Source organism: Galeopterus variegatus, unplaced genomic scaffold, assembly GCF_000696425.1.
Source record: "Galeopterus variegatus unplaced genomic scaffold, G_variegatus-3.0.2 Scaffold1694, whole genome shotgun sequence".
Lineage (NCBI taxonomy): Eukaryota > Metazoa > Chordata > Mammalia > Dermoptera > Cynocephalidae > Galeopterus > Galeopterus variegatus.
The window spans coordinates 509,748-536,819 of record NW_007727805.1 but is presented as its reverse complement, the minus strand read 5'-3'; the positions used below and the strand labels follow the sequence as shown (position 1 = coordinate 536,819).

Sequence of the window (27,072 nt, the reverse complement as noted above, 5' to 3'; positions counted from 1 at the left end):
AAGGGAAGACGTAAGGAAGAGCGGATTCTGGTGGGAGCATTAGTTCTCTTTTAGACGTGTTTAGTTTGAGGCGACTGTGGGATATTTGCATGGAGATGTCCAGGAGGCGGTTGTGTATGAGGTCTGCTGCTCGGGGGACCGCTCGCGAGGAGGTCGGCGGCCTGCACGTGGTGGTAGCAGCAGGGTTGCCCAGAGGATGTCCTGCAGCAGAAGAGAGCTGAGGACAGAAGAGAGGGCTCCTTCAAGAGCTAGCTGAGGGTCTGCGGGAGCCAGCAGGGCAGAGTCAGGTGCCAGGTGGGGCTGGGGAAGCCAAACCGCACCACACTGAAAAACAAATTGGGGGTGAGAAAGTGGAAATGCCCCCCACAAATCTGGGTGAGAAGAGAGGGAAAGAGGTCAGTAGAGACAAGGATAAGAATGAAGGGAAGGCATTTTTGGAGCTGGAGACCCCAGCATGTCTGTACATGCACAGGAAGGAGGAGCAGGTAGAGGAGGGGTCCTGGTGATGCTGGGGGAGGAGGGGTGACCGGTGGCACAAGGCTCAGAGAAGGCACGGGACAAAATCTGGAGCTCGGGAAAGACGGGCTGGATTGAGTGGAGGCAGCTTGCCCCCTCACGGGGGGATGACTCTGTGCAGTCCCACATGCGGTCACCTTGCTCCAGGCACGGGACAAAATCTGGAGCTCGGGAAAGACGGGCTGGATTGAGTGGAGGCAGCTTGCCACCTCACGGGGGGATGAGCTGAGGGCGTCTGAGTGACTCTGTGCAGTCCCACATGCGGTCACCTTGCTCCCCCCAGTGCCGCAGGAGGCAAGGTCATCTTCTGGGGCAGGGGCTGGGGTGCTGGAGGACAGTGATGAGGGTTTTGAACACCCTCTGAAGGAGATGAGAGAGAGAAAGCTGACCAAAGACGAGCACTAGTGCTAGTGCCAGTCGTAGTGCATAATAGAAATAACAACGAATCTATTTTTAGTGCAAAGAGCCACTTTCTTTCCATGCCTTTTCTCATGTATTTTCAACTGTCATATGAGGCAGGTGTTATTAATTTCTTCACTTTACAGAGGAAGAAAATGAAGATTAGAGACTGTCCAAAGTCAGAGATGTGGTAAGGAGCCGAACTGGGCAAGTCTTGCTGCAAAGCCAGCCCTTAACCACCTGTCACCCTCAATGGCAATCAGGGTCCACTGGGACACCCATTTGTGAGGTTGCACAATCATTTCAGTTTTGGACTCTCTGAAGGTGGAGAGCAGGTGTGGTGAGGTGGAGGTCATGAGGGCTAGGGGAAGAAATGTCAGCAGTGGTGGCTAGACAGATAATAAAATAGAAGGTTGCACAGGTGGGTAATATCGGCGATGACAAGATGCAGGGACAACAAGGCCGTGAGAGTGGGTGGCTGAGACAGAGTGGAGGTGAAGGAGCCCCGAGGCTCAGGGAGCCAGGTGCTAATGTCCTCTATGACCTTGAGGACTGCCTCATAGAGTCAGTGATGAGAGGCTTGGAGGGCAAACTAAACAGGACAGGGCAGCTTCAGGGGAGAAGGGGTTTTGCAAGGCTGTGGTTTGGAAGGGGTGGTGGGGATGAAGGAGACTTTCAGTACTGCCCTGGGGCCTTGTGTGCAGGACAAAGAGCAGCTTCTCTTTGAGAGAGCTATAGGGTAGCAGTGCTCTGGGGGGCCTGGTTTCAGTAAAGGCCAGGAGATGGAGGCTCAGTGCTGGAAGGGAGGTCCCTTGCCAATTGGGCTTAGGGATTGATTTACACAAATGACACTTCTCGGCTCATGCCCTCTGGGAGCATGCTCATGGCCGTATCCCAGGGGGGCTTTGGGTTCATAGAAACTTTGGTCTCAGTCCAAACTTGGACCCTTCCTAGTTGTGAAATCTTGGCCCTCAGGACTAAATAACGCCTAGCATGTAGTATGAAGCTCACAGTGTTAGTATTCTTCCCCGTTTCCCCTCTTCTTCCCTCAGCTGCTGGGCCAGGGTGGTGTGAAGCAGGATGGGAAAGGGAGGGGCTGGTCTCGGGCCCCTCCCCAGGCTCTCCAGGGGGCATGGCTGATGCTTCCTCGGGGCACAAGGTGTTGATACCCACTGCTGGAGCCTCGTCTTCTGCCCACCCTTCTCCGTGTTTCCCAGGGGTACACTCAGGCCCTGTCTCTTCTTCTTCCAAGGAGTAAGCCATCTGTGAGCGGACACCAGGACTGCCAGCCATCCCACAGCTCAGCTCTGAGCCAGAGTGGTGGGGGCCCCACCTCCGTGGCCCACATGGAAGCCAGGAGCTGGGCTCCCAGAAGGTGGCTGTGCCTGCCTGGGGTCATGCTGCTGGCCTGCATCTCTCTGTTCAGCTGCCTGCTTGCCTCCAGCGAGGCCAAGGTCTACAGTCGCTGTGAGCTGGCCAGAGCGCTCCAGGACTTTGGTCTGGATGGGTACCGGGGATACAGCCTGGCTGACTGTGAGAACCCCCTTGCCTCCAGCGAGGCCAAGGTCTACAGTCGCTGTGAGCTGGCCAGAGCGCTCCAGGACTTCGGTCTGGATGGGTACCGGGGATACAGCCTGGCTGACTGTGAGAACCCCTCCCCTGGCTGGCCCCGGCTCCTCTCCACCCCATCTCCTTCTCATTCAGGGGGTGTGGATTTAGGAGTTCTCATCTCGAAAGCAAGGATTATAGGGGAGGACAGGTGGAGAACACCTGGCACTGAGTTCAACACACAGGAAGCAGGCAACAGGCAGCCAGATTGGAATCACCCTTCACTTCCCCTGCTGAAGTCGGGAGTCAAAGGAAAAGAACAGCTTAGTGCCCTAAACTTGGTCATGGCCATGAGGGTCAGGCATTCCTACTGAAATCTGGAAAAGGCAAACTGAATAAATCAGTAATGCCAAACTTTTTAAGCTGGTGGCAGTTTTGGGAAGCCATCTATGAAATTCAGTCACACCTGGACTGATTGCTTGTCTAGTTCCAGCCCCTTATATAGATCACACTTATGTCTTCCTAGTCTTGTCTCTAAAGATTTAGCTCTTGTAATTCATTCAGCAAACTTTTCGGGCCCTGCTAACTGCTGAACGATGAGAAAGTCGGAAGATTGCTAGCTAGGCATCAGGAAGCCTGAGGTCCAGGCCTGACTGCTGCTGTTTGGTAGCTGTATGTGACCTTGGGCAAGTCATTTTGTCCCTCTGGGCCTGGACTGAGTCATCTGCAAGGCAGGTGGGAGGGCATCTGCCCTGCTCACCTGAGGCAGGTGAGGTAGGTAGAGCCACAGAGTGGGGCCTGCACTGTGAGCACTCTGGTCTTAACTGTCTGACCCACAGGCCTGTGCTCTGCCCTGTGCAGGGATCTGCCTTGCTTACTTTGCAAGTGGCTTCAACACAGCTGCTGTGGACCATGAGGCTGACGGAAGCACCAACAATGGCATCTTCCAGATCAGCAGCCGAAAGTGGTGCAGAAACCTCAACCCCGGCACCCCCAACTTGTGCAAGATGTACTGCTTCGGTAGGCTGGGCCCTGGCCCAGGGTTAGTGGGTTCGGGCCCTGCACTGGCTTCTTCCCAGTTTCGTTTGCTCCCTGCCTTTATGTCTGACTGTGGATCCCCCCCACCACCTGCTGGGCCTACTTAGGACAGGCAGATGGGGCAAGTGATGAGGGTGGGTTCTCCATAAATCTGGTCTTGTGTCCCAGATGGCAGACTGGCCTTAGAGCTACAGGAATGGAGGGAGAATTGTTTCTGATGGAGGGGGATAGGGACAGAGTGGTAGCTGTGCTTTTGGAGTGGTCAAGAGAAAGGACTGGATTTAGGAAGGAGGAGGGTGTGTGTGTGCATGTGTGTGTGAAAGAGAGAGAGAGAAACAGAGAGACAGACTCTGGATGTCCAGCTCTGCCCAGGCTCCTTCAATGTGTTTCTCTGCCTCCCACCCCAGACTTGTTGAATCCTAACCTCAAGGATACTGTTATATGTGCCATGAAGATAGCCCAAGAGCCCCAGGGTCTGGGCTCCTGGTAAGTAACTTGGGCTAGAGCCCCACAAGGTGGTGTGGCCATGTTAGCAGACAGCAGCAGGAAACTAACCTCTTCTGAGTACCCACTTTGTCCCAGGCACGACTCCATGGCTCCATGATCTAACCCTGACAACAACTCACCGTGGTAGGAATTACCACCCTTGAGGTATTTACAGAGGACACACTGAGTTCCTGGGAGCACAGTGATTCACTGGAGGCCACACAGCCACACAGCATGGCCTGGCTTTTCCAAGGTTTGCTTGTGTTGGGATGTCTGCCTGCAGGGCCTCTAGACCAGGGTCTAAGAAGTTTTGTTTTTTTAAACTGAGGCCTCTTTTATATGAACACTAAGTTTTATGTAAAATCCTGAGATGTACACGGGTGGAAGAGGAGGTTCTCTGCTTGAGGAATGGGTGGGGGCTCTGGAGCCTGGCCCTGTCAGCCTTCTCTTTTCCTACCTCCTTCAAACAAGGTGGCCTTTGAAGATGTAGGCAAGGGAGTCAGATGAGCATTGCATGGGACATTGGACTAGATCATGGGTTCACACAGGTGCCTCTGAGCCAGTTGCCTGTAGCTTCTCAGCTGCTTTTGATGGGAGTTTCACTACTTAGTGTCTCTAACCTCCCTTTTACTCACATTTCTGGGTGACAGACCAGCAGGGTGGGGCAGAATCTGGACAAGGTAAAAAGCTCAAGGTGGCTGGGACACCAGGACATTGGACAGGTGTGACAGGTGCTAAGGCCGGGAAGGAAATTTGAATGTCAACTCAAGAGCAGAAGGAAGGAGAAGAGTTGAGGCTGGGAGGACCAATGTGATGGCTTTGCAGGAGTCCAGGCAAGAGCTTAAAGGATTTGGACTGGGATGATCGCACTGATGATGGACAGGAGAGGGGCTGGGGATGAGAGGCTGTGGAGGAGGAATAGGAACAGGTGACTTGAGGCCCAAGAGGGCAAGGAGGAGGTAAAAATCACTCTGACTCTAGAGAGGGTCCAGAGATGGGCCCTGAAATGGCTACAGTTTTGGAGATGTGCTGGTGTGAGAAGAGTTGAAGCCTAGGAACGGAGTCCAGGATGAGGCAGGTTCAGCAGGACATCACACACGTCCGTAAAGTCAGGAAGGGTTACTGCAGCTGCAGGCACTGATCCAAAGGCTTAAGGACTAGGAGGCACCACCCTGGAATGGAAGAAACCAGTCCTTCTGGGTTAAATCAAGGAACATCTCTCTTTTTTACACCGGGAGTAAATTCATGGCATGGATAGCCCCTGAGATGTGGTTGAGGCTGATGACAGGAAGTGGCCCCAGAAGGCGGGCAGAGTGTTGTTTGTTTGTCCACACGTGCACTGAGGACTCGTGTGTGCCAGATGCTGTGCTGGGGTCTGGGCTTCAGAATCAGCCGAGGCCTGTCTTTGCCCCCAAGGATCTCACAGTCTAGTGGAAGACACAAACAAACCGATCAATCACTCCTGGTTGATAGATGTATAGAGGTCCTTTAGAGGCACTCTCGGTCATTGGGCTCCTTGGCGTTGACATCATAGAGGACATGAGTTATAAAAGCTTGGGGCCTCTGGGAATTTGGGACCCCAGGACCTTACAATCTTGCTTATCTTCCTCGCGATGTCAGCTGTGAGCTGGAACAAGGTAACGGTCCTAAAAGAACCTATGAACTATAGTAACCAACATGTCAAAGACCCAGACTGGCAGCCAAAGCGGGTTGGGTGTGGGCACAGTTCTGTCATTTACTAGCTGTGAACCTTGGGTATGTAACTGTGCACCTCGGTCTGAATTTTTCATTTGGAAAACAGGGAACAAAATATCTGCCCAGACTATCTGATAGGGCTGCTGGGGTGGAAGTGGAGGGTTGGTGATAACTGAGTGATGGGTGTGACAGTGCTGCGTAAACTGTAAAGGCCTATACACAGGAAGGTGGCATCATTGTCACCAGAAGCAGCAGGGTGCAGGAAAAAAGCGTTGGGCTGCGGCTCCAGACTCTGGGGCTCCAGGCCTTTGCCACGACTTCAGCGTGAACTTGAGCATTGTGTCTCCAGTGGTAAAATAAGGAGGCTAGATAAATGACATTTTTGAGGCCATTCTCTTCCTTTAAAAAAAATTTCTCCTAGGGGATTCCTTGCTTGTTAGCTCAGTTTCCTTGTCCCCCTCCTCGCCAGCCCCTGTCCTTGCCTCCCTACTAGGTTAGAGCCCATGGTCTCCTTCTCTGAGCAGCAACAGGGGCTGCAGCTGATGAGGTCTCTCCTCTACCCTGTTCTCCTTCCTCAGGGAGGCCTGGAGGCATCACTGCCAGGGCAAGGACCTCAGCGACTGGGTGGACGGCTGTGACTACTAGCATCCTCTCTGGATGGACCAGGCCACACACAGCAGGCCGAGAGATGTGGTTTGGTTTCTGACCCAGGCTTGGGAAGACAAGCCCAGGAATAAAGTTTAGTTTAACACAAATGTGGTTCTCTAGTTCATTTGCAGGAGCCACGTTGGTGCCAAAGCATCTCAGTGTTTCCTCACCTCACCTGTCCACCTGAGCTGGGCTTCAGGTGGACTCCAACAGTCCTGTCACGCAAGGCTTGCCTCCTTTTCTGGTGGCCTGGGAGTGGGGGGGTTAGTGCCTTCCTTGCCCACACCTGGCAAGTTTTGGGTCTAGGACTGCCAAACTAATAAATAAAAAACAAGCAAACATCAACAACAAAACAGGATATCCCAGTTACATTTGAATTTTGGATACACAATGAATAACTTAAAGTATACATATGTCCTAAATTTTGTATGGGACAAACTTATATTGAAAAATTATTTGTTGTGTATCTGAAATTCAAATCTGACTGGGTGTTTTGTATTTTATCTGGCAGCCCTAGCTGGGTCTGGTATTATGAGCCTCTGGCTTGTTTGGGAAGGTTATTGGGACACATTTTCTGTGGCTCTGGTTGCAGACAGTGGCCACCATGCCTTGGCCCTGCAGCTGGTGACTGCCAACGCACTCCTGCCATCACAGGGGGGTGCTCGGTGACTGGAGAGGAATGACCAGCAGGGGCTTCTGCTTCCCCCTCACCCTGCTCTCCAGTGCCCTGCCGTGGTGGGAGGTTCAAGTGCTGCTGACAGTGATGAGGCCACTTCCTGGAGGAGGAAGTCCCCACACACTGCCGACCCCTGCTAGGAAGCTGGAGGATGGCGTGAGGGTGCCGGGGTCTTTTGGGCAGCAAATTGCACAGCCAGAGCAGTTGTCTGCCTTCGTCAGTATGTGGAAGCTCAGAAAGGGGCAGTAATGTCCCCCATTAACCCGGGATGACTGAGTCTAAGGAGGAAGGTGGGCAGTCTCAGGGTCACAGTGGATGTGGTGGAAAGAGCAGCGATGGAGATGGAGTGATATGTGAGAAGGCTGGGCCCTGAGTTTGGATTGTGGATTTTTCTGGAAAGGCTTCAAAGAATGCTGCAACTGAACTGGGGGCTGAAGCATGGCTGGGACTGCTGTGGAGAAGAGGGGACTACAATGTTGGCCACCCCCACCCCGACTGGCCTGCCAGCTCTGAATGCCGTGGGGTCAGTGGGCTCAGCAAACACCAGAGCATCCACGGTGGTGCGGCAGGACACTTCCTCCCTCTGCCGATCTGTTCAAGGCGATGATGGAACCCAAGAGCTGCTCATGCCAAGTGGACAGTGGTGAAGGACTTGCTGGCAGTGGGGTGTCGATGACCAATGGATCCGCTCTCATTAAGTCTCAGGCAGGGAGAGCCTGCTCTCTTTTTAATATTAAAGCAAACGCTGTATGTCTACCATGTGCCATGCATGATCTAATTTAGACCCTGACAATAACTGCGATGTAGGTACCATTAATGTCCCCCCTCTAAGGATAAGGAAACAGGCTTGGGGGAGTTAAATCTGCCCCCCAGGTCAATACGACTCCACGTGTGCTCTCAGTCGCTGCACGCTGCTGAAGGATGGTTGTTGTGGGTCACCTGGCCAATGACCCATGGCCCATCCGTCTCTGAGTGATTTGTGCCCTCTCGTACTGCAGCTGCCCTTCAGACTTCTGTGGCTACATTGCCTGGGTGCTCTACAGGGTCCCATTCAGTTCGTCTGGGAGAGGAGCCCCGGAGCAGGTGTAGAGAGGCTCTTGGAACCAAAGGGAGAGTTGTTAAAAGGATTTGGAGGTTCTGGGCTGGTATAATGGCCTCAGGGCCCCTCGAGGTGGGCCTGGGCAGGTGTTGTGCCTCAATAAGGGACCCTGGAAGCCTAGCTGGGCGGTTGACCAGCAGCAGGTGGAGATGGAGAAAGAGCATCCAGGGAAGAGTGCCCTGACAAAGCCAGGGAGGCCTCACCTGTGGCGAGGCTTACATAGTGCCAGGTCCTCCTGGAAGTGGAAGCCAGAGGAGCTGTAGGCTCAGAACCCAGTTCCTAAGCAAAGCACTCAGGTTGGCTAGAGTAAGCTGGCTATGTCCTGGTGTCTCTCTGCCTTTATACCATGCTCTTGCCCCACGTTCCAGCAGTCATTAAGTCCTGCCCATTTTACCCTCTTAAAATCTCTGGAAACTCTTCCTCTGTGCTGCTAGCACAGCGCCAAGCAGTGAGAGGCATGCTGCTGCCTGCCTTTCACCATCACTTGCCATTCTTCCCCTATGGTTCCGTTCCAGCTAATGAACTCTATCCTTTGAACATGACAAACTGTTTCTACCACAGGGCCTTTGCACTTGCGCTTCTGTCTTCCTGGAATGCCATTTCCTCGGATCTTTGAGTGGCTATTCCTTTCTCTCCAGGCAGGTCTCATCTCAATTCGCCTCCACAGAGTGACTTCTCTGACCACCATAGCTAGAAGAGCCTCTCCCTTCCTTGTCAATGTCTTACTGTCACAGCATGTACCACTACCTAAACTTACTTTATTTGTGTCTGAATTTATGTGCAGATGCTCTTTGACTTATGATGGGGTTACATCCAGATAAACATACCATAAGTTGAAAACATCATAAGTCAAAAACGGTTTATCTGGACGTAACCCCATCATAAGTTGAGGGGGGTACCCAATATGTATCCCTTTTGTACCACTGTAAAGTCAAAAAATCCTAGGTCAAACCATGCTAAATTGGGGACTGTATGTATATCCTTTTTTCAGTCTCCTTATACTAATTAGTAAGTGCCTTGAGGGCAGGGAATCTGTCTGTTCCTTCTATCACTAGCACCCAGAATAGTGCCTGGCACATAGTACTCAGTAAACGAGTGAACCTGTTGAATGCATAATTGACACAGAAGTGAATGAATGGTGGGCACTTGGCTAACATTTGTAGAATCAGTGAATGAACGGGGCCGGATACCTTCTTTTACTGTGCAACTATTCACTCAGTGGTATTGCCTAAGCACTGGCTATGTGCCAGGCCCTTGGCATCCTTCCAGATGGGCCCACTGCCCCTCTTGAGCCCTCTTGGGGAGGCTTTCTACCTTTCAGAGGGACTACCCTGGCTGCTCTTCATCCAAGTTCCACCCACCTCCCCCTTCGGCTTGTCTTGGAGCAGTGGGAGCTCAGCACAGTTTAGGCAGAGCTTTAGCAATGGATTTTCTCCCTAATTCTAGCTGCCTGACCTTGGGACAGTTATTTCACCTCAGAGCTCAGAGTCCTCATGGGCAAGAGGAACTAATACAGGTCACCTTGCAATATTGTCTCAATTGCATAATACAGAGCAGTGAACCACGAAGCATGGTACCTGGCACGAAGCTGGGGGGTGGCCCTCAAGAAACGTCGGCTCCTTATCTGGTTTTCCTGAGATCTGGGGGCACCATGTCCCAGCCTACCTGGGGAGGAGTGGGTGAGCATGGGTCCTGCCAGCCCTGGTGACCAGGGCTTCCTCGGGACACCTGCACCATATCCTCACTGTTTGCTGAGGAGGAGGAAGAAGAGAGGGGAGGGTGTGAGAAGGAGAAGGAGAAAAGGATGGTTTGGAAAAAGTGGCAGAGATTTCTATGGAAAGTTGGGAGTATTAAGTGAATTTTTGACTTTTGGCAAGTCACTCCATTCTTGGCCTACTTTGGTTCTAAGAGACAGATTTGAAATGGGCTTTTCTATATCCTTTGTGCTAAGAGTGTAGTGAATGCACCAGGGGATGACTGGCTTGCTAAGGTGCTGTCTCTTCTCTACCTGTAAGTACAGGTGAGGGAGGCAGAGGCTCCTGGCAGCTGAGGGAGGCTTTGCTAAATGCTCTCCCTGGGCGGAGGTCCTGGTGCTCTGCCCATGTACTTGCTAAGGTGCTGTCTCTTCTCTACCTGTAAGTACAGGTGAGGGAGGCAGAGGCTCCTGGTAGCTGAGGGAGGCTTTGCTAAATGCTCTCCCTGGGCGGAGGTCCTGGTGCTCTGCCCATGTGATCCATGCCCTTGGCTGGGTAAGGCTGGTTGTCTCCAGTCTGAGCAATGGCCTGAAGCTTCTAGGGTGGGGCACTGTGGAAGCTGGCCAGGTCAGACAGAGTCCAGCATTTCCTGTGTCCCATGGGTGGCATCACTTCTTGCCCCCCTTTTTTTTATGGTGGACACTGAGCACAAGTCTCTATCCCACTGAGCTGACTGTGGCCAGGAATCCTTCCTGACACTTCAATGACAGCCACTCTCAATGGAGCTGGCAAGTGAGACGGGACCTGTTTATCATCACTGACCTACCACATCCCAGGCATCACAGTGGCACCTTCTGTAGTTTATCTCACCACCCTTGCAGCATCCCAAGGAGGTAAAGATGGTCATCCCCATCTTTTAGGAGGAAAGCGGGCCTCGGAGTTCTTGAACTTGCCCAAGGTGACACAGTTGGTGGAGCTGGGATTTGAAGGGGGCTGCCAGACTGAAAAGGCCATGCCTCATCCTCAGCCCTGTCCCAGCCTCCACAGCTGGAGCACTCGGACTCTCAGTGGTTGGACCCCTGGGCCGGAAAGGCCCAATTGAGAGAAGACTCTGGGGAGACAGCCCACTCCTATCCAGCAGGGATCCATCATTCTGCAAAGCCTCCAACTTCTCTTCTGCCTCCAAGACTTTGCTCAGGTATCTCCTCTGCAAACCTACATGCCCAACTTCTACCCATCCTGAAGGCTTCAGTCAAAACCTGCTCTGACTCAGCCAGCCAGCCATACTCAGGTGCTCCTCCTCCAGTGAGCATGCTGTGTCCTGTGCACCTCTGCAGCTCTTGCTGCACAGGTGTTTGTGTCCATGTCTGTTGCCTGCCTCTGCCCAATCAGACTCTGAACTCCTTGAAGACAAGGATTTTGTCTTCTTCATATATGAACTCCCAGTGCCCAGTGCAGTGTCTGGCACAGAGTGGGCACACAGAAAATGCCTGTGGAGTGATGGGTCAGGGTAGAGACCTCAGCCTGGTGCTGGGCAGTCTTTTTCCAGCTGTTTCTTGACCCCCCATCCCCACCCTCAAAGGCTTCTCTCTAAGGCTGGTTAGGCTGAGTGTGCTTTGGTGCCCACCAATCCCTCAGCATTGGGTCCTTTTCAACTTGGATATAATTCCTTTTGGAAAGAAGCCACAAAAGTCTGAATTACACTAAAGGTGAATAACACATAATGATGATAAGTTAGCCAAATGAGCCCCTTTCTGAAGAGGTATGGCATAGAAAGCTGCTTCCAAAGTAAGACATCCAAACCCTCCATCCCAAAGCCTCACTCGTAGCCATTCTCAGGGAGTGGATTTTTTTTAAACAAAAAACTCCACGATTGCAGCCCTGCTCGGAAATGAATGAGATGTCCACAGTGGCGTGTGTTTGGAGGCTCAATGGCAGGCAGAGAACACTATGCATGCATTTCCTAAATGCAGTGGACACAGTGATCATGTTCTCTAAGAACCAGGCCATGGGGCTGTCTGCAAAGTGGATGCTATGGTTGCTTTTTACGTGCCTAAGTCTCCTCAGGCCTCAAAATCTCTACATGCACAGAATCATTTTATAAAATCATATTTCCAAGTTCTTCTGTTCATATTCATTTTCCACTTGTTCATTCATTTTGCCATCTGTGAGAACACACTAGCACACATGCTGCAGCAGGGGCCGAAGGTTTAAAACATTTATGGGAGAAAAAACTTGAAATTGATCAAATCCTATCTATCCTTTTTTTTCTTCCTATAAATTGAAAAATGACAGTTATCTTGTCATTTTAGGAGAAAAAAATGTTGGTTGCTCTTTGTGGTACAGTCATGTGTTCTTTTGGAGTATTGTTTAGCACTTTCTAGAAACCTGAGTAACTTTCTAGAACCTGGGTAACTGACTAGCATCAGTGGATTCCTAGAAGATCCCGGATGGGCTCTGGGGGTCCATAACCTCCCTAAAACTGCATGCAAAGTTTTATGTATCTGTATGTGACCATGTGCATTCTTTCTGGGGACAGAGCTTACAATTTTCACCTTATTTTTAAGAATTAGTTCAAACGAGATTAAGAATCAATGTTTTTTTTTTTTTGTCTTTTTCCATGTCCGGCAACGGATCGCAACCCCCAGCGTCGCCCCCACGCCTCACTCAGCCAGTGAGCGGGAACCGGTCTGTATGTGGGATCCGAACCCTCGGCGGGAGCGCCTCCGCGCTTCCCAAGCGGCGCACTAGCGCAGTGCGCCACCAGGCCGGCCCCAAGAATCAATGTTTTATAGGAAGAAAAAAAAAAAAAGAACCCTCGGCGGGAGCGCCTCCGCGCTTCCCAAGTGGCGCACTAGCGCAGTGCGCCACCAGGCAGGCCCCAAGAATCAATGTTTTATAGGAAGAAAAAAAAAAAAAGAAAAGGTAGAAAGTGTTTTATACACCTTAGCTCATTTAATTCTCAGAATGACCCTGAACACTAGGCATCATTATTTCCATTTTATAGAGGGGGAAACAGAGGCTCTGAATAGTAAATTAAATATTTGCTTAGATGCCTGACACCCATTCTCAACTTAGATTCATAGACTGTTGGAGTTGGGAAGCTCCAAAGGGATTATCTATCCATTTCCTGCCCCTCCCCTTTTATAGAGGAGGAAACTGAGGCCCAGAGAAGTGGGGTGAACTGTCTAAAGTCATGTGGTCAGTTTATAGCAGAAACAGGTTAGATACTCAGCCTCTTGACTCTGTCCAAAGCCTTTGCCAATCTATTGCTTTGCTCTTGAAAAGCAAATAGGTATAGGTTTTACCAAATTTTAAATTGGATTAGTAAGAGATTCTCCTCCTCCCACCTGTCCTCCAACAGGATTGGGTCCTACTGCCTTGTTTCATGGTCCCCAGGGACCTCATGCGCCCCACCCCCAAATACTCAACCTATCAGCCTTAGGAATACATACATGTATGCACAAAAAGATTTCATGAATCTCACATGAGGGGGGAGAAAATCATCAGCTCAGTAAATCAACCTTTGGCTTGGGGAATGTCTTTATAGACTCTTGGTGAGCAGGGAGAGAGCTTGAAGGACTTTAGCCGTGACACCCCTCTCAGCGTGGTGACCAGGCCCTTCATCCTTTGGCACCTGCCTACCTTTGGGTGGTCATTTAGGGCGCTTTACCCTTTCACTTCTTTGTTTGGGTTCCCTTGGACCTATGTACACTCACTCCCCTTCAACTGGTAAACTTGGGTTCATCTTTCATAGTCCTGTGATTACTTGTCAGGATTCCCTGCTCGGATGACAGATTCCTTGAGGGCAAGTGCCAGGCACATAGCAGACCATCGACCCACAGGAGCCGAATGGATGGTGGACCTGTGGTCTTCATGCATTCGCCCTCCTTCGTTCCTCTGCTCCCTTCCCAGCTACACCGGAAAGCTTGTTCTGTGCAGGTCTGCCCTGGCTGTGTGGGGGTCAGGGCTGGCTGTCCACCCTCACTCCCCGCTCAACACGCAGAAGCAAATTCCTTGCCCTCTCTGAGTTTAGTTCTCAAAATCCAATTGAAACCTCAGAGTTTGTGGAGGAAGAGGTTTGTGCTAGGGCCTCTGGGTTCAGGGGGACTGAACTGAGCTTTCCCTGAGGACACCTTACCCACCAGGATCACACCTGTGAGCAGGGCCTGCCCTGGCTTCCTCCTTCCCAGCTGATCAAGAGCCTTTCTCCAGAGACCCTCTGTGGATTCTGGTCACATCAGTGCTTGTGGCTCCACAAACTTCTCACGGGGGCTGTTCATGGTTAGAACTCTTACTAAAATAGCTTCAAGCTGGAAAGAGGAAAATAAAATAACTCTGGCCTCTCTCTGCCCAAAACAACAAAGTCAGCACTTATAAGCAGCCAGCTCTGTCCCTGCAGGGACACGCACGGAGTGTCTCCTTCCTTTTGCTCTCCCCAGCTGTGGCAAACCTCATGGATTCTGTTTCTGAGATCATGTGCCACTAATTAATTAATCTCACCCTCTGAGATCACTGAGAATTCAGCTTTGTGGTTTGGACTGGTGATCGTCCCAAACTCCTAGCCTTCGTGTCATAGTTTGAGTCACTCCTGACAATGTGACACATCCCTGAATCTCCTCTGCCCACCAAACCTCTCTGGGTCTTCATTAAGAAAACAACTGCATACACAGCTACTTATTTGAAATGATGATAATAAAAAACATCCCACCACTCCCTGGGATTTAGACTGTGTCTTTTAATCAGCCTATTAATAGTCTATTAATCAGCCAATTAATAATCAATTAATAATTAGTAGCTGGCCAATTAATAATCAGTAGCTGGCTATAGATCTATTTTTTGAATTTCCTATTTTTTTTTTATCTTTAAACAGGTAAAGAATGTAGATCTGGTCAAGCTAAACAAAGACAGGACCTCCCAATTAGAAGGGGCGCCTATGTATGTGAGCCCTGAAGCAATCCAAACGTGTCTGAATAGTCTTTGCTTCATACAAGTTGATCCCTATTTTTTTTTCTGAAAAAGAAGCCAGAAATCTGATGAAGCAGTTCAAATTGCAACTTAAGTTATAGATCTTAAAAAATTTATGGAACTGTTAAACTGGAACAGGGCAAAAGCATCAGACTGACTCTCAACTAACTGAATAGACATTTCATTTGTTTCCTGTCTCTGATGGGAGCTGTCTGAGGCCACCCTGTCTTTCTGCAGCTGATAGTCTAGGCACCAGCAGGATGTTTTCCAGCCTGATGTAGTGGGGAGTGTTTGTCTCAGGAGAGTGACTTCCATGCCCTGGCAAAGTCTGGAAAAATGATCACTTTCAGTCCTTGTTGCTTTAGGTGAGTAATCTTGGTGGTGCTTACAAATGGAATTGTGAGTCTGGGAGCTTAGGAGTATAGCTTTGCCACTGCCACTAACTCACTGTGTGACCCTCAGTCCCTCCCCTCCACCCTTAGGTCTGCTTACTTGGAAAATGAAGGCACTAGGCTACATGGCCCAAAGGGTCTGTGGTAGGCAGAAAATTGGCCCCCAAAGATGTCCACATCCTAATCCCTGGAACCTGTGAATATGTGACCTTACATGGCAAAAGAGACTTTGCAAATGTGATTAAGTTACTAACCTTGAGATGGGGAGATTATCCTGGACTATCTGGTGGGCCCAGCATAATCACAGGGTCCTTTAAAAAGGGAAGAGTGGGCAGGAGAGAAGTCAGAGTCAGAGGGAGAAGTGACTGTGAAGGAGGTTCAGAGCTAAGTGACATGAGAAGAATTCGCCCATCGGCGGGTTCTGAAGATCAAGGAAGTGGCCTCAAGCCAAGGAATGTGGGCAGCCTCAGAAGCTGGTAAAGGCAAGGAAACGGATCCTCTCCTAGAGCCTCCAGAAAGAGATGGAGTCTTGCTGACACCTACATTTTAGCCCAAAGAGACCCATGTCCAATTTCTAACCCACACAACAGTAAGATAACAAATTTGTGTTGTTTTAAGCCACTAAGGTAGGGATAATTTGCTATGGCAGTGATGGAAAATAACCCAGGGCCCTTTCCAGCAAATTTGCACTGTTTGTAAGAATTAAAACCCAGCTTTGCTAAAGCTTGGGTAACCCCAGCTGAGAAAATGCTCAGAACGAGGCATCACAGGGGTGCTTTGTCCCAGCTGCCTTCTGGAGTCCTGATTGCTGCCAGGTCCTGGCCACGTTTGTGCGTGAGTGTGGTTGGTACAACTTGTGCCAAAGGACAGGGGAAGTAGTACTGTCATAGCACTTTCAGTCTGAAGAGGTCTCAGGAGATCATCTGGTCCTGTATCTTCCCTTCACACAGGTAAGGTGTGATCTTCATCCTGAAATCGAGGAAGCTGAGCCCAGGTAGGTACAGTCTCATCCGCTGTCATACAGCTCCTGAGAGAAGAAGGCCACGGGGCCAGAGCTCCTAAGTTCTGGTGGGAAAATCTTCAATTGGTCACATTGAGGAAATAACCTTTCCTTGTGTTAGTGGGCTGTGGAGGAGACAGATCGATTGATCCATAGATAAGGAGGTTGGATGGCAAAGCAGAGACCAGAGCCCCGAACCCCTAGTCTGGCCAGTGCTTCTTGTGCATCTGTGCATGAGGGGGAAGGCACATGCCACATCAGGCCTTTCTGCACTGCTCTGGGGAGATCCTGAGTTGGGAGTGGTTGGGGTCAGTAGCGGAAGTGAAAGGTTAGGCTAAAAAGGAACTGTTGCTCTGGAGCTAGTGTTCTGCCATGAGGACAAGGATTCTGCTTACATAAGAAGCTCTCTCTTGCCACCAAGAGGCTTAAAAGGAATTGCCCTGCCTCCCATCTACCCTGAAGTCATCCCCCATCCTCCTGTCCCACCTGGCCATCCTCTCAAGCAAGGCAGAATGCAAACATGACCTCTGGAGGGACAGGGCATGTGGGTTTGATGGGTGGGGAGGTGGGGTGGATAGAGGGTCAGAAAGGCTGGTGTGTGGGATGGAGGTCCCCCAGGGGCCTGTGTCCAGCCTGAATTCACTGATGGGGTCAGGAGGAGTCAGGGAAGCAGGCAGAAGCATAGTGGGATGCCAAGGCCTCCTTTATGGTTTCTAGGTCTGTGCAGTGTTCCCAGCCTCCCCCTCTTCCTGCCACATGCCTATGGTCTGGGGCTGTGTCCTTCAGAAGGTGGGCTGTAACCTGTTGGTGGGTTGTGAAGTCATTTCCAAGGTTGTGATCAATCATTTTCAAAAATGTAGAATAGAATAAAAATATGGAGTGTACACACTTAGTAGAGGTAAATGTTGCATACCACTTTGTATGTACATGATCTGCAATTTTTGACCTGGTAGGTCTGACCCTTTCTGAAGCTCTTGGGGAGAGAGCTTGGATGTGGAAAAAAGGCAGAAATGACCCGGTCATTTCCACAAGACCAGCTTTTAATATGACCGTGATTTGAAGCACGAATAAATAAACGCCAAGGAAAATGGAAAAAACCAAACCAAACCTCGGAACTGGATGTGGAAAAAAGGCAGAAATGACCCGGTCATTTCCACAAGACCAGCTTTTAATATGACTGTGATTTGAAGCACGAATAAATAAACGCCAAGGAAAATGGAAAAACCAAACCAAACCTCGGAACATCAAAAATCATAAAACAAAGCAAAACAAAACAAATCTCCAACAGACAAACAAAAAAGCCCCCCAAATAAAAATAATCGGACTGTACAAGCTGTGTCACAGGGAGAGAGAATGATGTGGGTGCCATGGATAAATCCTGGTGTCATCCAGGCCATCGTGCCACCATCACAGGCGCTGGGGCTGGGAGGGAGGCTGGCACTGGTCACCTTCAGTGCCAAAGCCCCCAGGGCCAGCTTGGGGAATTTGTGGGCAGGTTAAGAACCTTCAGAAATGACACAAGGACTGAATGTAGTAGAGAGTTCTGCGGTTTCCCTCTTGATTGTACAGTTTTGATTCCAGCGTAGCCTCATGGTGACTTTGGGGCTGGAATCCAGTCCCCCTGCATGGGCAGCAGAGTGGACACTGGAAACCGCATGGAGAAAGTCGTGTACAAGACAGACATGGAGGTGGCGCCATAAGAAGTCTGAGCATGCAGGTGCTTTATACATCTGGCAGTGAGATGTGATGGCAGGTTGGTTCTTGGACAGTTCCAGAGTGTGACTCATCTCTCCTAAGAAGGACACACGGCAGGGCTCAAGGACGCATCATGTCAGACGTGGCCATAGCAAGGTTTTGGCAGATAGTTTGCAATGTGTGCATAGGGGGCTCTTGCTTTGTTCTGTCATCAGGGGCCATCCCACCTGAGCTTGCTGTCCCCTGTCCTGGGTCTTGGGCCTCGAGGTCTGTTTTGGTGGGAGGTGCTGGGCAGCCTGAGGGTGTCAGCAGGCAATCTCCTCCAAGGTCCCCAGGGCGGTCTGCAGGGGCACATTCACAGTGTGGCTGATGGTTTCAGAGTGGTTTGGCATCGTGTCACAAGTGCTCTGGAGGGAAAGGGGAGGTGGGTGTTTATCATTCCTTCAGCAAAAATGCATTGTGATGTCACTAGAAGCCCAGCCTAGGCCCTGGGAGAAGTGCTCCCCATTTCTGGGCTCTCCCAGGCACTCTTTCCTCTGCCCTGATGTGCTGGTTTGCCATCCTGGTGCATGAGGCTGAGCGGAATCTTCACCATCGCCCACCTAGGGGTCCCCTAGGGAGCCACTGGGCCCCCTGGTGATGGGGTTTAGCAGCTGGTTTGACCTTTCCCAGAGATGCCCCTGATGTCCCACCAGGACTACATCTAAGTGGCCTCTAGCCGTGGGGCTGCATGGCTCTGAGCCCTGCCCTCTCCCTTGGGGGCCTCCTTTGGGGCTTTGGTGGGGGAGGTGCAGCCTATGGCTAGGCCTGGGGCAGGAGCATCAATCACTGAGTCCAATCAGGAAGGGTGGAGGCTCCTAGAGGTCCAAACAAGAGCTGGTCAGAGCTGTCCAAAAAACCTTTAGTATTAAGGTAGCCCAGGGAACCATAGTTGTAGGTCCCTGAGCAGGGAGGGGCTGAGATAGTAGTGAATCTTCAGGGTAGTTCCCAGGCTGCAAGTGGGCAGGAGGCTGGGTGCAGGGAGATTAGCCAGGAGGCTGTGCCAGGAACTGGGGGGAGATTTGATGGGGAGGGAGAATGGGATGGAGGGAAGGTGGGGGTGGAGAGAGAACCAATACTTACTGAGCACTGACTATAGACTAGGCACTGTGCTGATTGCTTTCCAGGCACGATCTCACTTAATCTACATGACAACCCTCTGAGGTTGTGTGATCTTACACAGATGCTCAGGGGGGTTAGGTAACTTGCCTCCAGGCACACAGCTAGCAAGTAGGGGACCTGGCACGCTTACCACGTTCTCATCGTGGCTCCCTTCATCCTCTTCTTTGCCAAGCAGGTCTAATAGCTTCTCTTTGATCAGCTGCAAGAAAAGCAGGAAGGGCTTGGTCAGGCCAGGAGGATGGTGCAAAGGCCGAGGCACCTCTCTCCACACATCTGCGCTGGGGAATCCCAGAGGCAGTGGCTGCCTGGGCTGTGGCAGGACAACCGCAGAGAGAGCTCAGCCTGGCAGCCAGCTCCAGGAGCCCATCTGTCTCGACCCAGCCTTTTGGCTCAAATGGGATTTCATTGCAGGAGCTAGAGCTTGAAAAAGGTAATGGAAAGTCCCCGTCTCGCAGTGTGGACTGCCTTCTTTTGTGTGTGGACAGTGCAGCCAAGTGGCATGTGCTGACATGACTGCTCCCTGTCTGTCCTCAGGAGCAGCCTGTGACCTGCTAAGGCTGGGCCTGGAGGACAAGATTATTATTTGCTTTCTAGGCCTGACAGCTTCACAGTTCACAAGACCAGGGCATGCCTGAGTTCATAACATTTTATTCCTAGCAATAAAGGGTAGCTCTTAAATATGTTACTGGGTGTGATAAAACTGCCTTAACTTTGTACAGCTTTTCACAAAAATTAAGAAACAAAGCAGAATAAATCTGCCCATGAGACCTGATTTGGGTTTGGGGAGTACGGTCACCAAGCTGATAGACCAGAGGACCCTGGTCACAGGAGCCCCACAGCTCCCCATAACGATTCCCAGCAGCCTCTGGCCATGAACAGGCCTCTCTGGGAGGTAGAACATGGCTCTGCAGGCTCCCGTTTGCCGGGCCTCAGGCAGTCCTGGGGAACTCCGTGGGTCTAGGCATGCCTTAGGAACTCTGGAGCCACTGCCCATTTCAGGCAGGCACATGGTGATCTCACAGCCAGGTAGATGGAGGCCTCCAAGTGAACACCTGCTCAGGACAGAGCCTGGGATAGACCGGTCTCCTGGTGCAGGTTAGCCAGCTAACTCAGCACTGTTTTTAGGGTGGCTGGTGAGCCCCCAGGCTGACCTTTGGCAGAGCGCTCCAGGGGATTGCTCACCCTAGCCTGGGTCTGGGGGAGATGCAGTTAGGAAGGCTGACAGGCACCAGGAACTCTCACTGCCGGGAGCTGCTGCCTGGTGTTTGATGAGCTTCCAGAGGCTTTGTTCCAGCTGCCTCTTGAGGGAGACATCTCTTCAGACTGTTAGCAGACAAAAGTGGCTGGTGTGCCCTGCAGATGGGGATCACTGGGAAATGCCCCTTTCCCTAGGACTGCTCGGCCACAGAAGGCACCACTCAGGTGATGGGCCACCCAGAGTGTGTGTGTGTGTGTTGTGCGTGTGTGTGGGTGTGAGTGTGTGCACACTCATGTATGAAGCCACCACATCCACCTCGCTGTGGGAGGGGCTGGGAGCTGGCCTCAGCAGTCTTGCCCCCTTCTTCCTTGTGAGGGTAGACAGCCCTCTGCTCTTCCAGCTCCCTGAGGATAGAACTATGGCTTCTGTTCCGTTCCTCTTATATCCATGCCCCCTTTCAAACCCCCACTCCTGTGCCCAGGATTCGGTGATAAACGATATTGGCAGACAGGAGAAAGCAGGCTCTGGGTGGAGAGGGGCCATTGCCTTCCCTGTGCCTTGATCTGAACACGTGGCAGGATCAGGACACCAGCACAGGGTCATGTCCCTACAGGCAATCCCAAATCTTACCTCATAAATGTAATCAAAGAGCTCTAGTATTGTAAGGATACTAGCACCAATGAACAATCCCATCTGACCACCAATATCACCTGGAGAGAGAGGGAAGAGACCGAAGATTGGGTTTTACTCGCACAGCTTCCAGGAAGGACGAACAGACTGAGCACTTGGAAGTCAGACCTTCTGGTGCCCCCTCCATGGGGAGCCGGGGCCTGTAACAGGGAGGCCAGGCCTTTGACAGGGCTCTCCTCACTGCACGGCTCGGAGAGCTGATGGTTTTCAGGACCCAGTTGCCGGGGGGCACTAATCTGCCCACTTATTGGAGGGGCTTAGAATAGACCTCATGACCCACAGGGCTAATGGGCTCATGCAGTTACACTCAGAACCACACTGATCTTGTACTGCATTGGCGCTGAGCTGGGGATAGAGAAGCAAGACATGTGTGGTCTTTGCCCTGGTTGAGGGCACATGTGTCAGGTGCCCTGGGTGGGGGTCTCAGGAACAGTGGCATCACAGATGCCCCCACCTGCCCACTCACAGCATGGCCTTCAGGGCCTCCTTGGTGCACTTCCCACTGTTGGGATAAGGTCATAAGAGATGTCTCCTATCTCTCACACCCCAAGGTAAATGTTCATTTGGATATTTCTTGAACTGAGGTTCTTAACCTGGGGTGTAAGGGCCCTCTTGGTCAAACTTTTTCTGGATTTGTATTCAGATGACCCTGCATCAAACGCTCCTGGGAGACTTGTAATCAATGTCGATGCCTAGACATGCCTTAGGCCTGTAGATTCAGAAACTCTGGGGTTGGGGTCTGGACATCAGAATTTTTAAGTTCCCTGGGTGGTTCTCAGGCCCACCAGAGCTTGAGAACCACTCTCCTGGGAGGGCTTCAGAAGGCTGCAAAACTGAAATTGAAGGCAGAATGTGTGCGCACGTGGACATTTGTAGCAGGAGAGTCTGTAGCTATCATCAGATTTTCAAAGGGGTTCTGAACCCCAAAAGTGTAAGATGCTTTGCTCTGGAGGCAGTGTGGTAGAACAGGGGGCTCTGAATCTGGGGGTGGCCACCAACTGGTTGTGTGGCTTTGACAAGCCCTGACCTTCTCAGTAGCTTTGCCTCCAAAGGATATTTGGTGGTGGTGGTGGTTGGGCAGGGGTTAGGAGAGATGAACTGCGGAGTCCTTTCTAGCTCTAATCTCTAAGACTGTCAGCCTCTCAGCTGGGCTGGGGAGAGGAGTGGGAATGGGGGGCACTATCGGGGGTGGGCGTATAATCCTCCTGGCGGGTCCAGGCCAACCTCTTGGTCTGAGAACTTTCTGATGGGTAGATCTGCCCTACTTCTCCCATGCTATGGCTGGTTGGAGCCCAACACCCACATCCCCAGGCAAATAAGCAGAGATGGTGGGGAGGGGGCTCTTCCTAGTGGGACTTGGTGCTGAGCTCAAAATGGCTCCCATTTTTCCTCCCCCCCACTGCTTTCTCCAATGTCCCTAATGGAGGCTTACTGGGGAGTGTGTACTTGCATGTGTGTGTGTCGGGTGGGAGGTGTGTGTCATATCCATGTGCAGTGGGGCTGAGTATGTAGTGGTATATGGAGGGGTATGTGCCAGGGTGTGGTGTGTGTGTGCATGTGTTTGTACAGAAGCAGGCAGCACATCTGGCCATTGATGGTTCTATGTAGGTGGCTATCTGTCTAGGTTAGGCACACTGTGTATGTCTAAGTGTGTGAGTGTGGGTTTGTGGAGATGGGTGGAGTGTGTCTGAGTGTGTAGAACATGGGTGAGCACATGTAGGGGTGTGTGTGGATAGGCGTGAGTACTGAGTGTGCAAGAGTGTAGGCGTGCAGTGTGTCTGCCTAGGCTTGTTGTGTGCATGGACGTGTCTGTGTGGCTGTGTGGCTGGCATGTGGGCTGTGGAGGTGTGTGTTTGTGTGTGTGGCTCTGGATCAATAGGTTGGCACATGCTTGTACAGGGTGGGCTGGGACGTGCATGTGTGCTGACGCTGGGAGGTGGGAATGGGCTGCATGGCGGGGAGAGAAAGCCTGGTTGGGCTGCTGGCTGAGTGTTTGCAAGCGGCACTGGCTCTCATGGCAGGAGGTACAGATGGCAGCATGACTTCCTCAGCGGGCTATTCTGGGTGGGAGCAAGATGCTGGGGACATGCTCATCCTTAATATCTGATGCAGACATGACAGATTCAGAGCTCAGACCTTCCTTGCTGTGTGTGTGTGTGTGTGTGTGTGTGTGTGTGTGTGTGAGAGAGAGAGAGAGAGAGAGAGAAAGGGAGAGGGTGGGAAGTGAGGGGGGAGGGAGGGAGAGCAAGCAAGTGCCTATGCTGGGGGAGGGCAGGGGAGGGGAGGGGCATATCCTGTTCAGGAAATAAAGTCCAAGCCAGCACATGGCAGGGGCAGGAGTGGGTGGGGCCTACATCTCTGGTGTATGACCTCTACTGTGGGGCCTAGGCGCAAGTCTCTTGGCCCAGCATCTTTGGCCACAATGAGTGACAGCCACCTTAACCCACCTGGGACCAAGCTACGGCTCAGTTCACAGCCCCCTGGAGGTGTGTAGAAATGCTCAGACAGCCCCTGGACACACCGGCTGGGCCCTGGGTCCCTGGCATAGTGACAGTTCAGGAGCCAGAAACTAGGATTTATGGGTCTTCTCTGGGTTAGGGGCTTTATCACATTTTACTGTGACAACAAACTCATAGAGTGGGTTTTATTAAATGCATTTTGTAGATGAGGGACCTGTGGTTCCTCAAGGGGAAGCCACTGCCAATATCCTCGCAGCTGGTGTGCAAAGCCCTCACTCTTCCCTCCACACCTGCAGGTACAAGGTGCCTGCCCCTTGTAGGATGCTACTCTCGCCTAGTTCAGCTCACAGACACAACAGCTGTTTCTGCCTGTAGGGAACAGGTGGCATATCCTTTCATGAGAGTGAGTGGGAGCTGGGAGAGGACTCAAGCGGCAGGTCCTTTAACTGTTCTATGTCAGGGGTCTTGTGAGTTGTGGGCTGGGCTGGGGCAGGGTTAGAAAGAACTCCCTGCATTCATTAGGTGTCAATGGGGCCAGGAGAGATAATGTGAACTTGTGTGGGGTGGCAGCCAGGTGTGTGGACACCCGGGGAGAGTACTCCTTCTTTTGTGTTTGACAAGGGACTCAGGGGCTCAATGCAGCAACATTGCTTTCCAGGTGGGGTTTCATCAGGACCCTGATTGTGCCCTATGCCAGGGGACCACCCGTAGTTTAGCCTTTCCTCCTTCCCTCCATCTGACAGCTCTTTCCTCCTTCTGTGGTTCCAGGATTCTGATACCAACCTGGGGGCAGAAGACCATGGAATCTGGGAGGACAGGGCTGGAAAGGCCCTGAGAGAGTTTAAGCTTGCCCTCCTCATTGTGTAGGTGGGGAAACTGAGGCCTAGACTGGGGAATGAGCTGGGATTCAAGTCACCAACACACTAAGGTTATTCCCATTCTGGGACAGGAGCAGTGCCAGGAAAGAGGGAGTAATTAGCAAATTAAAAGGCTTATCTATCTGTCTGCCTACCCACCCACCCACCCATCCTCCCTCCCTGCCACCCCCTGTGAGGTGGGAATTTGTGCAATAGACACCCTGACTTACCAAGTAAGGCAGCAACTTCATACGCCTTCTTCTGTTCAATTGTCTCGTAATTGAGAGCTTCGAAAAATATATCCAGAACAAGTATGTTCTCTCTGCAGAGGGAATATTCAGTACCGTACATGGTTAGAACCATCAGCGCTCACAGGGAACATCTCACACAGCTTTCCCATGGACAGATGGAGACACGGGACCAGCGAAGTGAGACAACTTACCCAAAGTTAGAGCTGGTGAGTGACAGAGCTGGAGCTGGAAACCCAGCCCAGGGCTGTTTGCAGGACTGGAGACCTCTATCAGTTGCCCCTCTGGCCCTTCTGTCTATCCCCCTGTCTCTTTGCACCCTTTCCAGAAGACCTGTCTGGCTTCCAGGTCTGAGCCCCCAAAGGTCCTGCCTGGGTCCTTGACATGTAATATCCTGACGAGGTTGGCCTGGGTGGCCCCTGCCCACTCTTGAGAGCCCCCCAAATTCCTGCTGGGATTGATAACAAGCTTCTCCTGGTGGGACGCCCTGCCCTGGCATTTCTGAGTCAGGTGCTTAAGTCAGTGAAGGTTTTTAGTGAGCAAACCTATGTCTGGCTGGCGGGTTTCTAGCAGAAGCACTGTGGCCTCCTCTGCTTCTTTAGGCGAGTATGTTAGTGGGACACATCTTGGCAGTGAAAGTCATTACCGCCTGCCGAATGCCTGCTCAGCAGTGGGCCTGGCGTCTCCACCCCCTTCCACATTGCCCACAACGTCCTCAGTGCCCTTTGTTCTCAACCCACTGAGCAAAAGCTGTCTCAGGACGGGGTCTGTGTTGGCAGGAGGGAGTGGCTGCAGAAGAGGGGGAAACTTCTCTCACCGCACAGGGCTTGCTGAGGAGCTCTCCAGAGTGTCACTATCTCTGGCCTGGTTGATGGCAACTGCCTCCTAACAAGCCCCCTTCGTCCCATCTGGCTTTCAACCCGTCTTCTATACTGCCACCTGAATGATCTTTCTAAAACTGCTAAGTTGACTCAAATTAAATAAAATTGCAATTTAATTTCTCGGTCACAGAAGCTTCATTTCAAGTGCTCAATAGCCATGTGTGGCTAGTGGTTACCATATTGGACATCACAGATATAGAACCTTTTCATCTATGCAGAATGTTCTGTTGGTCTAAAATACAAATTTGAGTCTGTCACTCACTCTGTAAAGCTCTTCAGCAGCTCCCTATTCTCTTAGGATAAAGTCTACCCCCTGTACCCTATACGCCCCACCCAGCTCAGCCTGCAAGACCTGCTTGCTCTGACATGTCCACCTTCCTCTCTGAAGTTCTCTCGTCTGCCCTTTGCTGATTCTCTCTGCTGAGCTTCTGCCGAGGACACCCTCTTCTCCCATGCCTTTCATTTATTTATTCTGTTAAAAGACATTTTTTTTGAGCACCAGCTCTGCCAGATGCTCCACTAAGTACTTGGTAAATAAGCAGAGAACAAAAAAGAGAGTCTCCTGCCCTCAGGGAGCTTTCAGTCCAGTGGGGCAGGCAGGTAATAAGCAAGAAACTACACAGGAATACATAATTACACACTGTGGTGAGTGTTATAAAGGAAAACACCAGAGTACTTTGAGAGCAAAATTACAGGAGGGGACCTAATCTAGCTGTCCCAGGAGATGATATTTAAATAGAGACCTGCATTAGGAGGAACCAGTTAGGTGGAGAGTGGGAGGAAAAGCATTCTAGGCAGAGGGAACAGAATGTGCAAGGTCTGTCTGGGAAAATCCTATATATCCTTAAAAAAAAATGAGACCTGCATTAGGAGGAACCAGTTAGGTGGAGAGTGGGAGGAAAAGCATTCTAGGCAGAGCGAACAGAATGTGCAAGGTCTGTCTGGGAAAATCCTATATATCCTTAAAAAAAAATCTCCGAAGCTTTCTCTGACTTCACCCCCATGCAAGCTGCGCTTAACCCATCACTCTCCGTATACTGAATGCCCACCTCCATTATAGCCAACATCACTCTATATGGCATTCAGTTGGGCACTTGTCTCCCCACAAGACTGCAGGCTCCTTAAAGGCAGAGGCTGAGTCTTACTGTCTTTGTCTTTATATTCTGAGCACTGAGCACAGAGCCTGGCACACAGCAGGTGCTCAATTAACATTTGCTAAATTGAACTGACTGCTTACCTTTGCCTTCCTCCTCAATTGCCCCTGGTTTCCTCCTGATCCATTCCCCCAATCCTCCTGCCCACTTAACTTACGAGATGTATTTTTCTGATTTGTTAAATTTCTTCTCCAGGTACTTGGCTGATGTCTTGCTGGGGATCTTCACCATGGAGAGCTCTTTGTTGTAGCGAGTCAGGTTGCAGGGCGTCCTGCAGAGACAATAATTGCTGTCCTTTTCCGCCAGCAGACCTGGAGGGAGAGGGAGGCGGGGCTTAGTCAGGCGTGGGGACTGGGACTTCAGTCCCTGAGTAGCTGGATTCTAGCAGTTGAGAAGTGAGCTGGGCTCTTGCTCTAGGTTGGTTTTGTTTTCCTTCTGCTTCCTCTAGTGTTGTGTCAATCTTTAAAAATTGTTGAAAGGTACCAGTTTTGGAGAATAGACTTCCAGGATGTCTTGGTTCCTGCAACTTTCCCAGCGCTTTCTTCTCTGCTCCTAGCCTCAGTATTCTCA

At 51.2% G+C, this 27,072-nt stretch overlaps 2 protein-coding genes across 2 annotated transcripts in view; one reads left to right on the top strand and one right to left on the bottom strand.

Moving 5' to 3' along the window:
• The first annotated feature begins 2,219 nt into the window (after positions 1–2,219).
• SPACA3 (sperm acrosome associated 3) lies at positions 2,220–6,327 on the top strand. Its single transcript, XM_008578480.1, has 4 exons — positions 2,220–2,448; positions 3,325–3,483; positions 3,909–3,987; positions 6,261–6,327. Exons 1-4 carry the CDS (start codon positions 2,262–2,264, stop codon positions 6,325–6,327), a joined length of 492 nt encoding a protein of 163 aa, XP_008576702.1. The 5' UTR covers positions 2,220–2,261.
• Positions 6,328–17,408: 11,081 nt separating this feature from the next.
• Positions 17,409–27,072, bottom strand: part of ASIC2 (acid-sensing (proton-gated) ion channel 2) — a 289,508-nt gene continuing 279,844 nt past the window's right edge. The window contains exons 7-11 of the mRNA XM_008578482.1: positions 26,660–26,813; positions 24,450–24,541; positions 20,844–20,923; positions 19,146–19,214; positions 17,409–18,261 (exon numbers count right to left, since the gene is read on the bottom strand). Of these exons, the coding sequence (XP_008576704.1) occupies positions 18,160–18,261; positions 19,146–19,214; positions 20,844–20,923; positions 24,450–24,541; positions 26,660–26,813 (497 nt within the window). The 3' untranslated portion in view covers positions 17,409–18,159. The remainder of the gene's footprint in view (positions 18,262–19,145; positions 19,215–20,843; positions 20,924–24,449; positions 24,542–26,659; positions 26,814–27,072) is intronic.

Bases quoted from the DNA above. Each gene is read 5' to 3' on its own strand.
- SPACA3 (XM_008578480.1), top strand. From the start codon at position 2,262: ATGGAAGCCAGGAGCTGGGCTCCCAGAAGGTGGCTGTGCCTGCCTGGG. The intron at 2,449-3,324 runs GTGAGAACCCCC...TGCCCTGTGCAG, and splicing joins GGGATACAGCCTGGCTGACT to GGATCTGCCTTGCTTACTTT. The intron at 3,988-6,260 runs GTAAGTAACTTG...CTCCTTCCTCAG, and splicing joins CCCCAGGGTCTGGGCTCCTG to GGAGGCCTGGAGGCATCACT.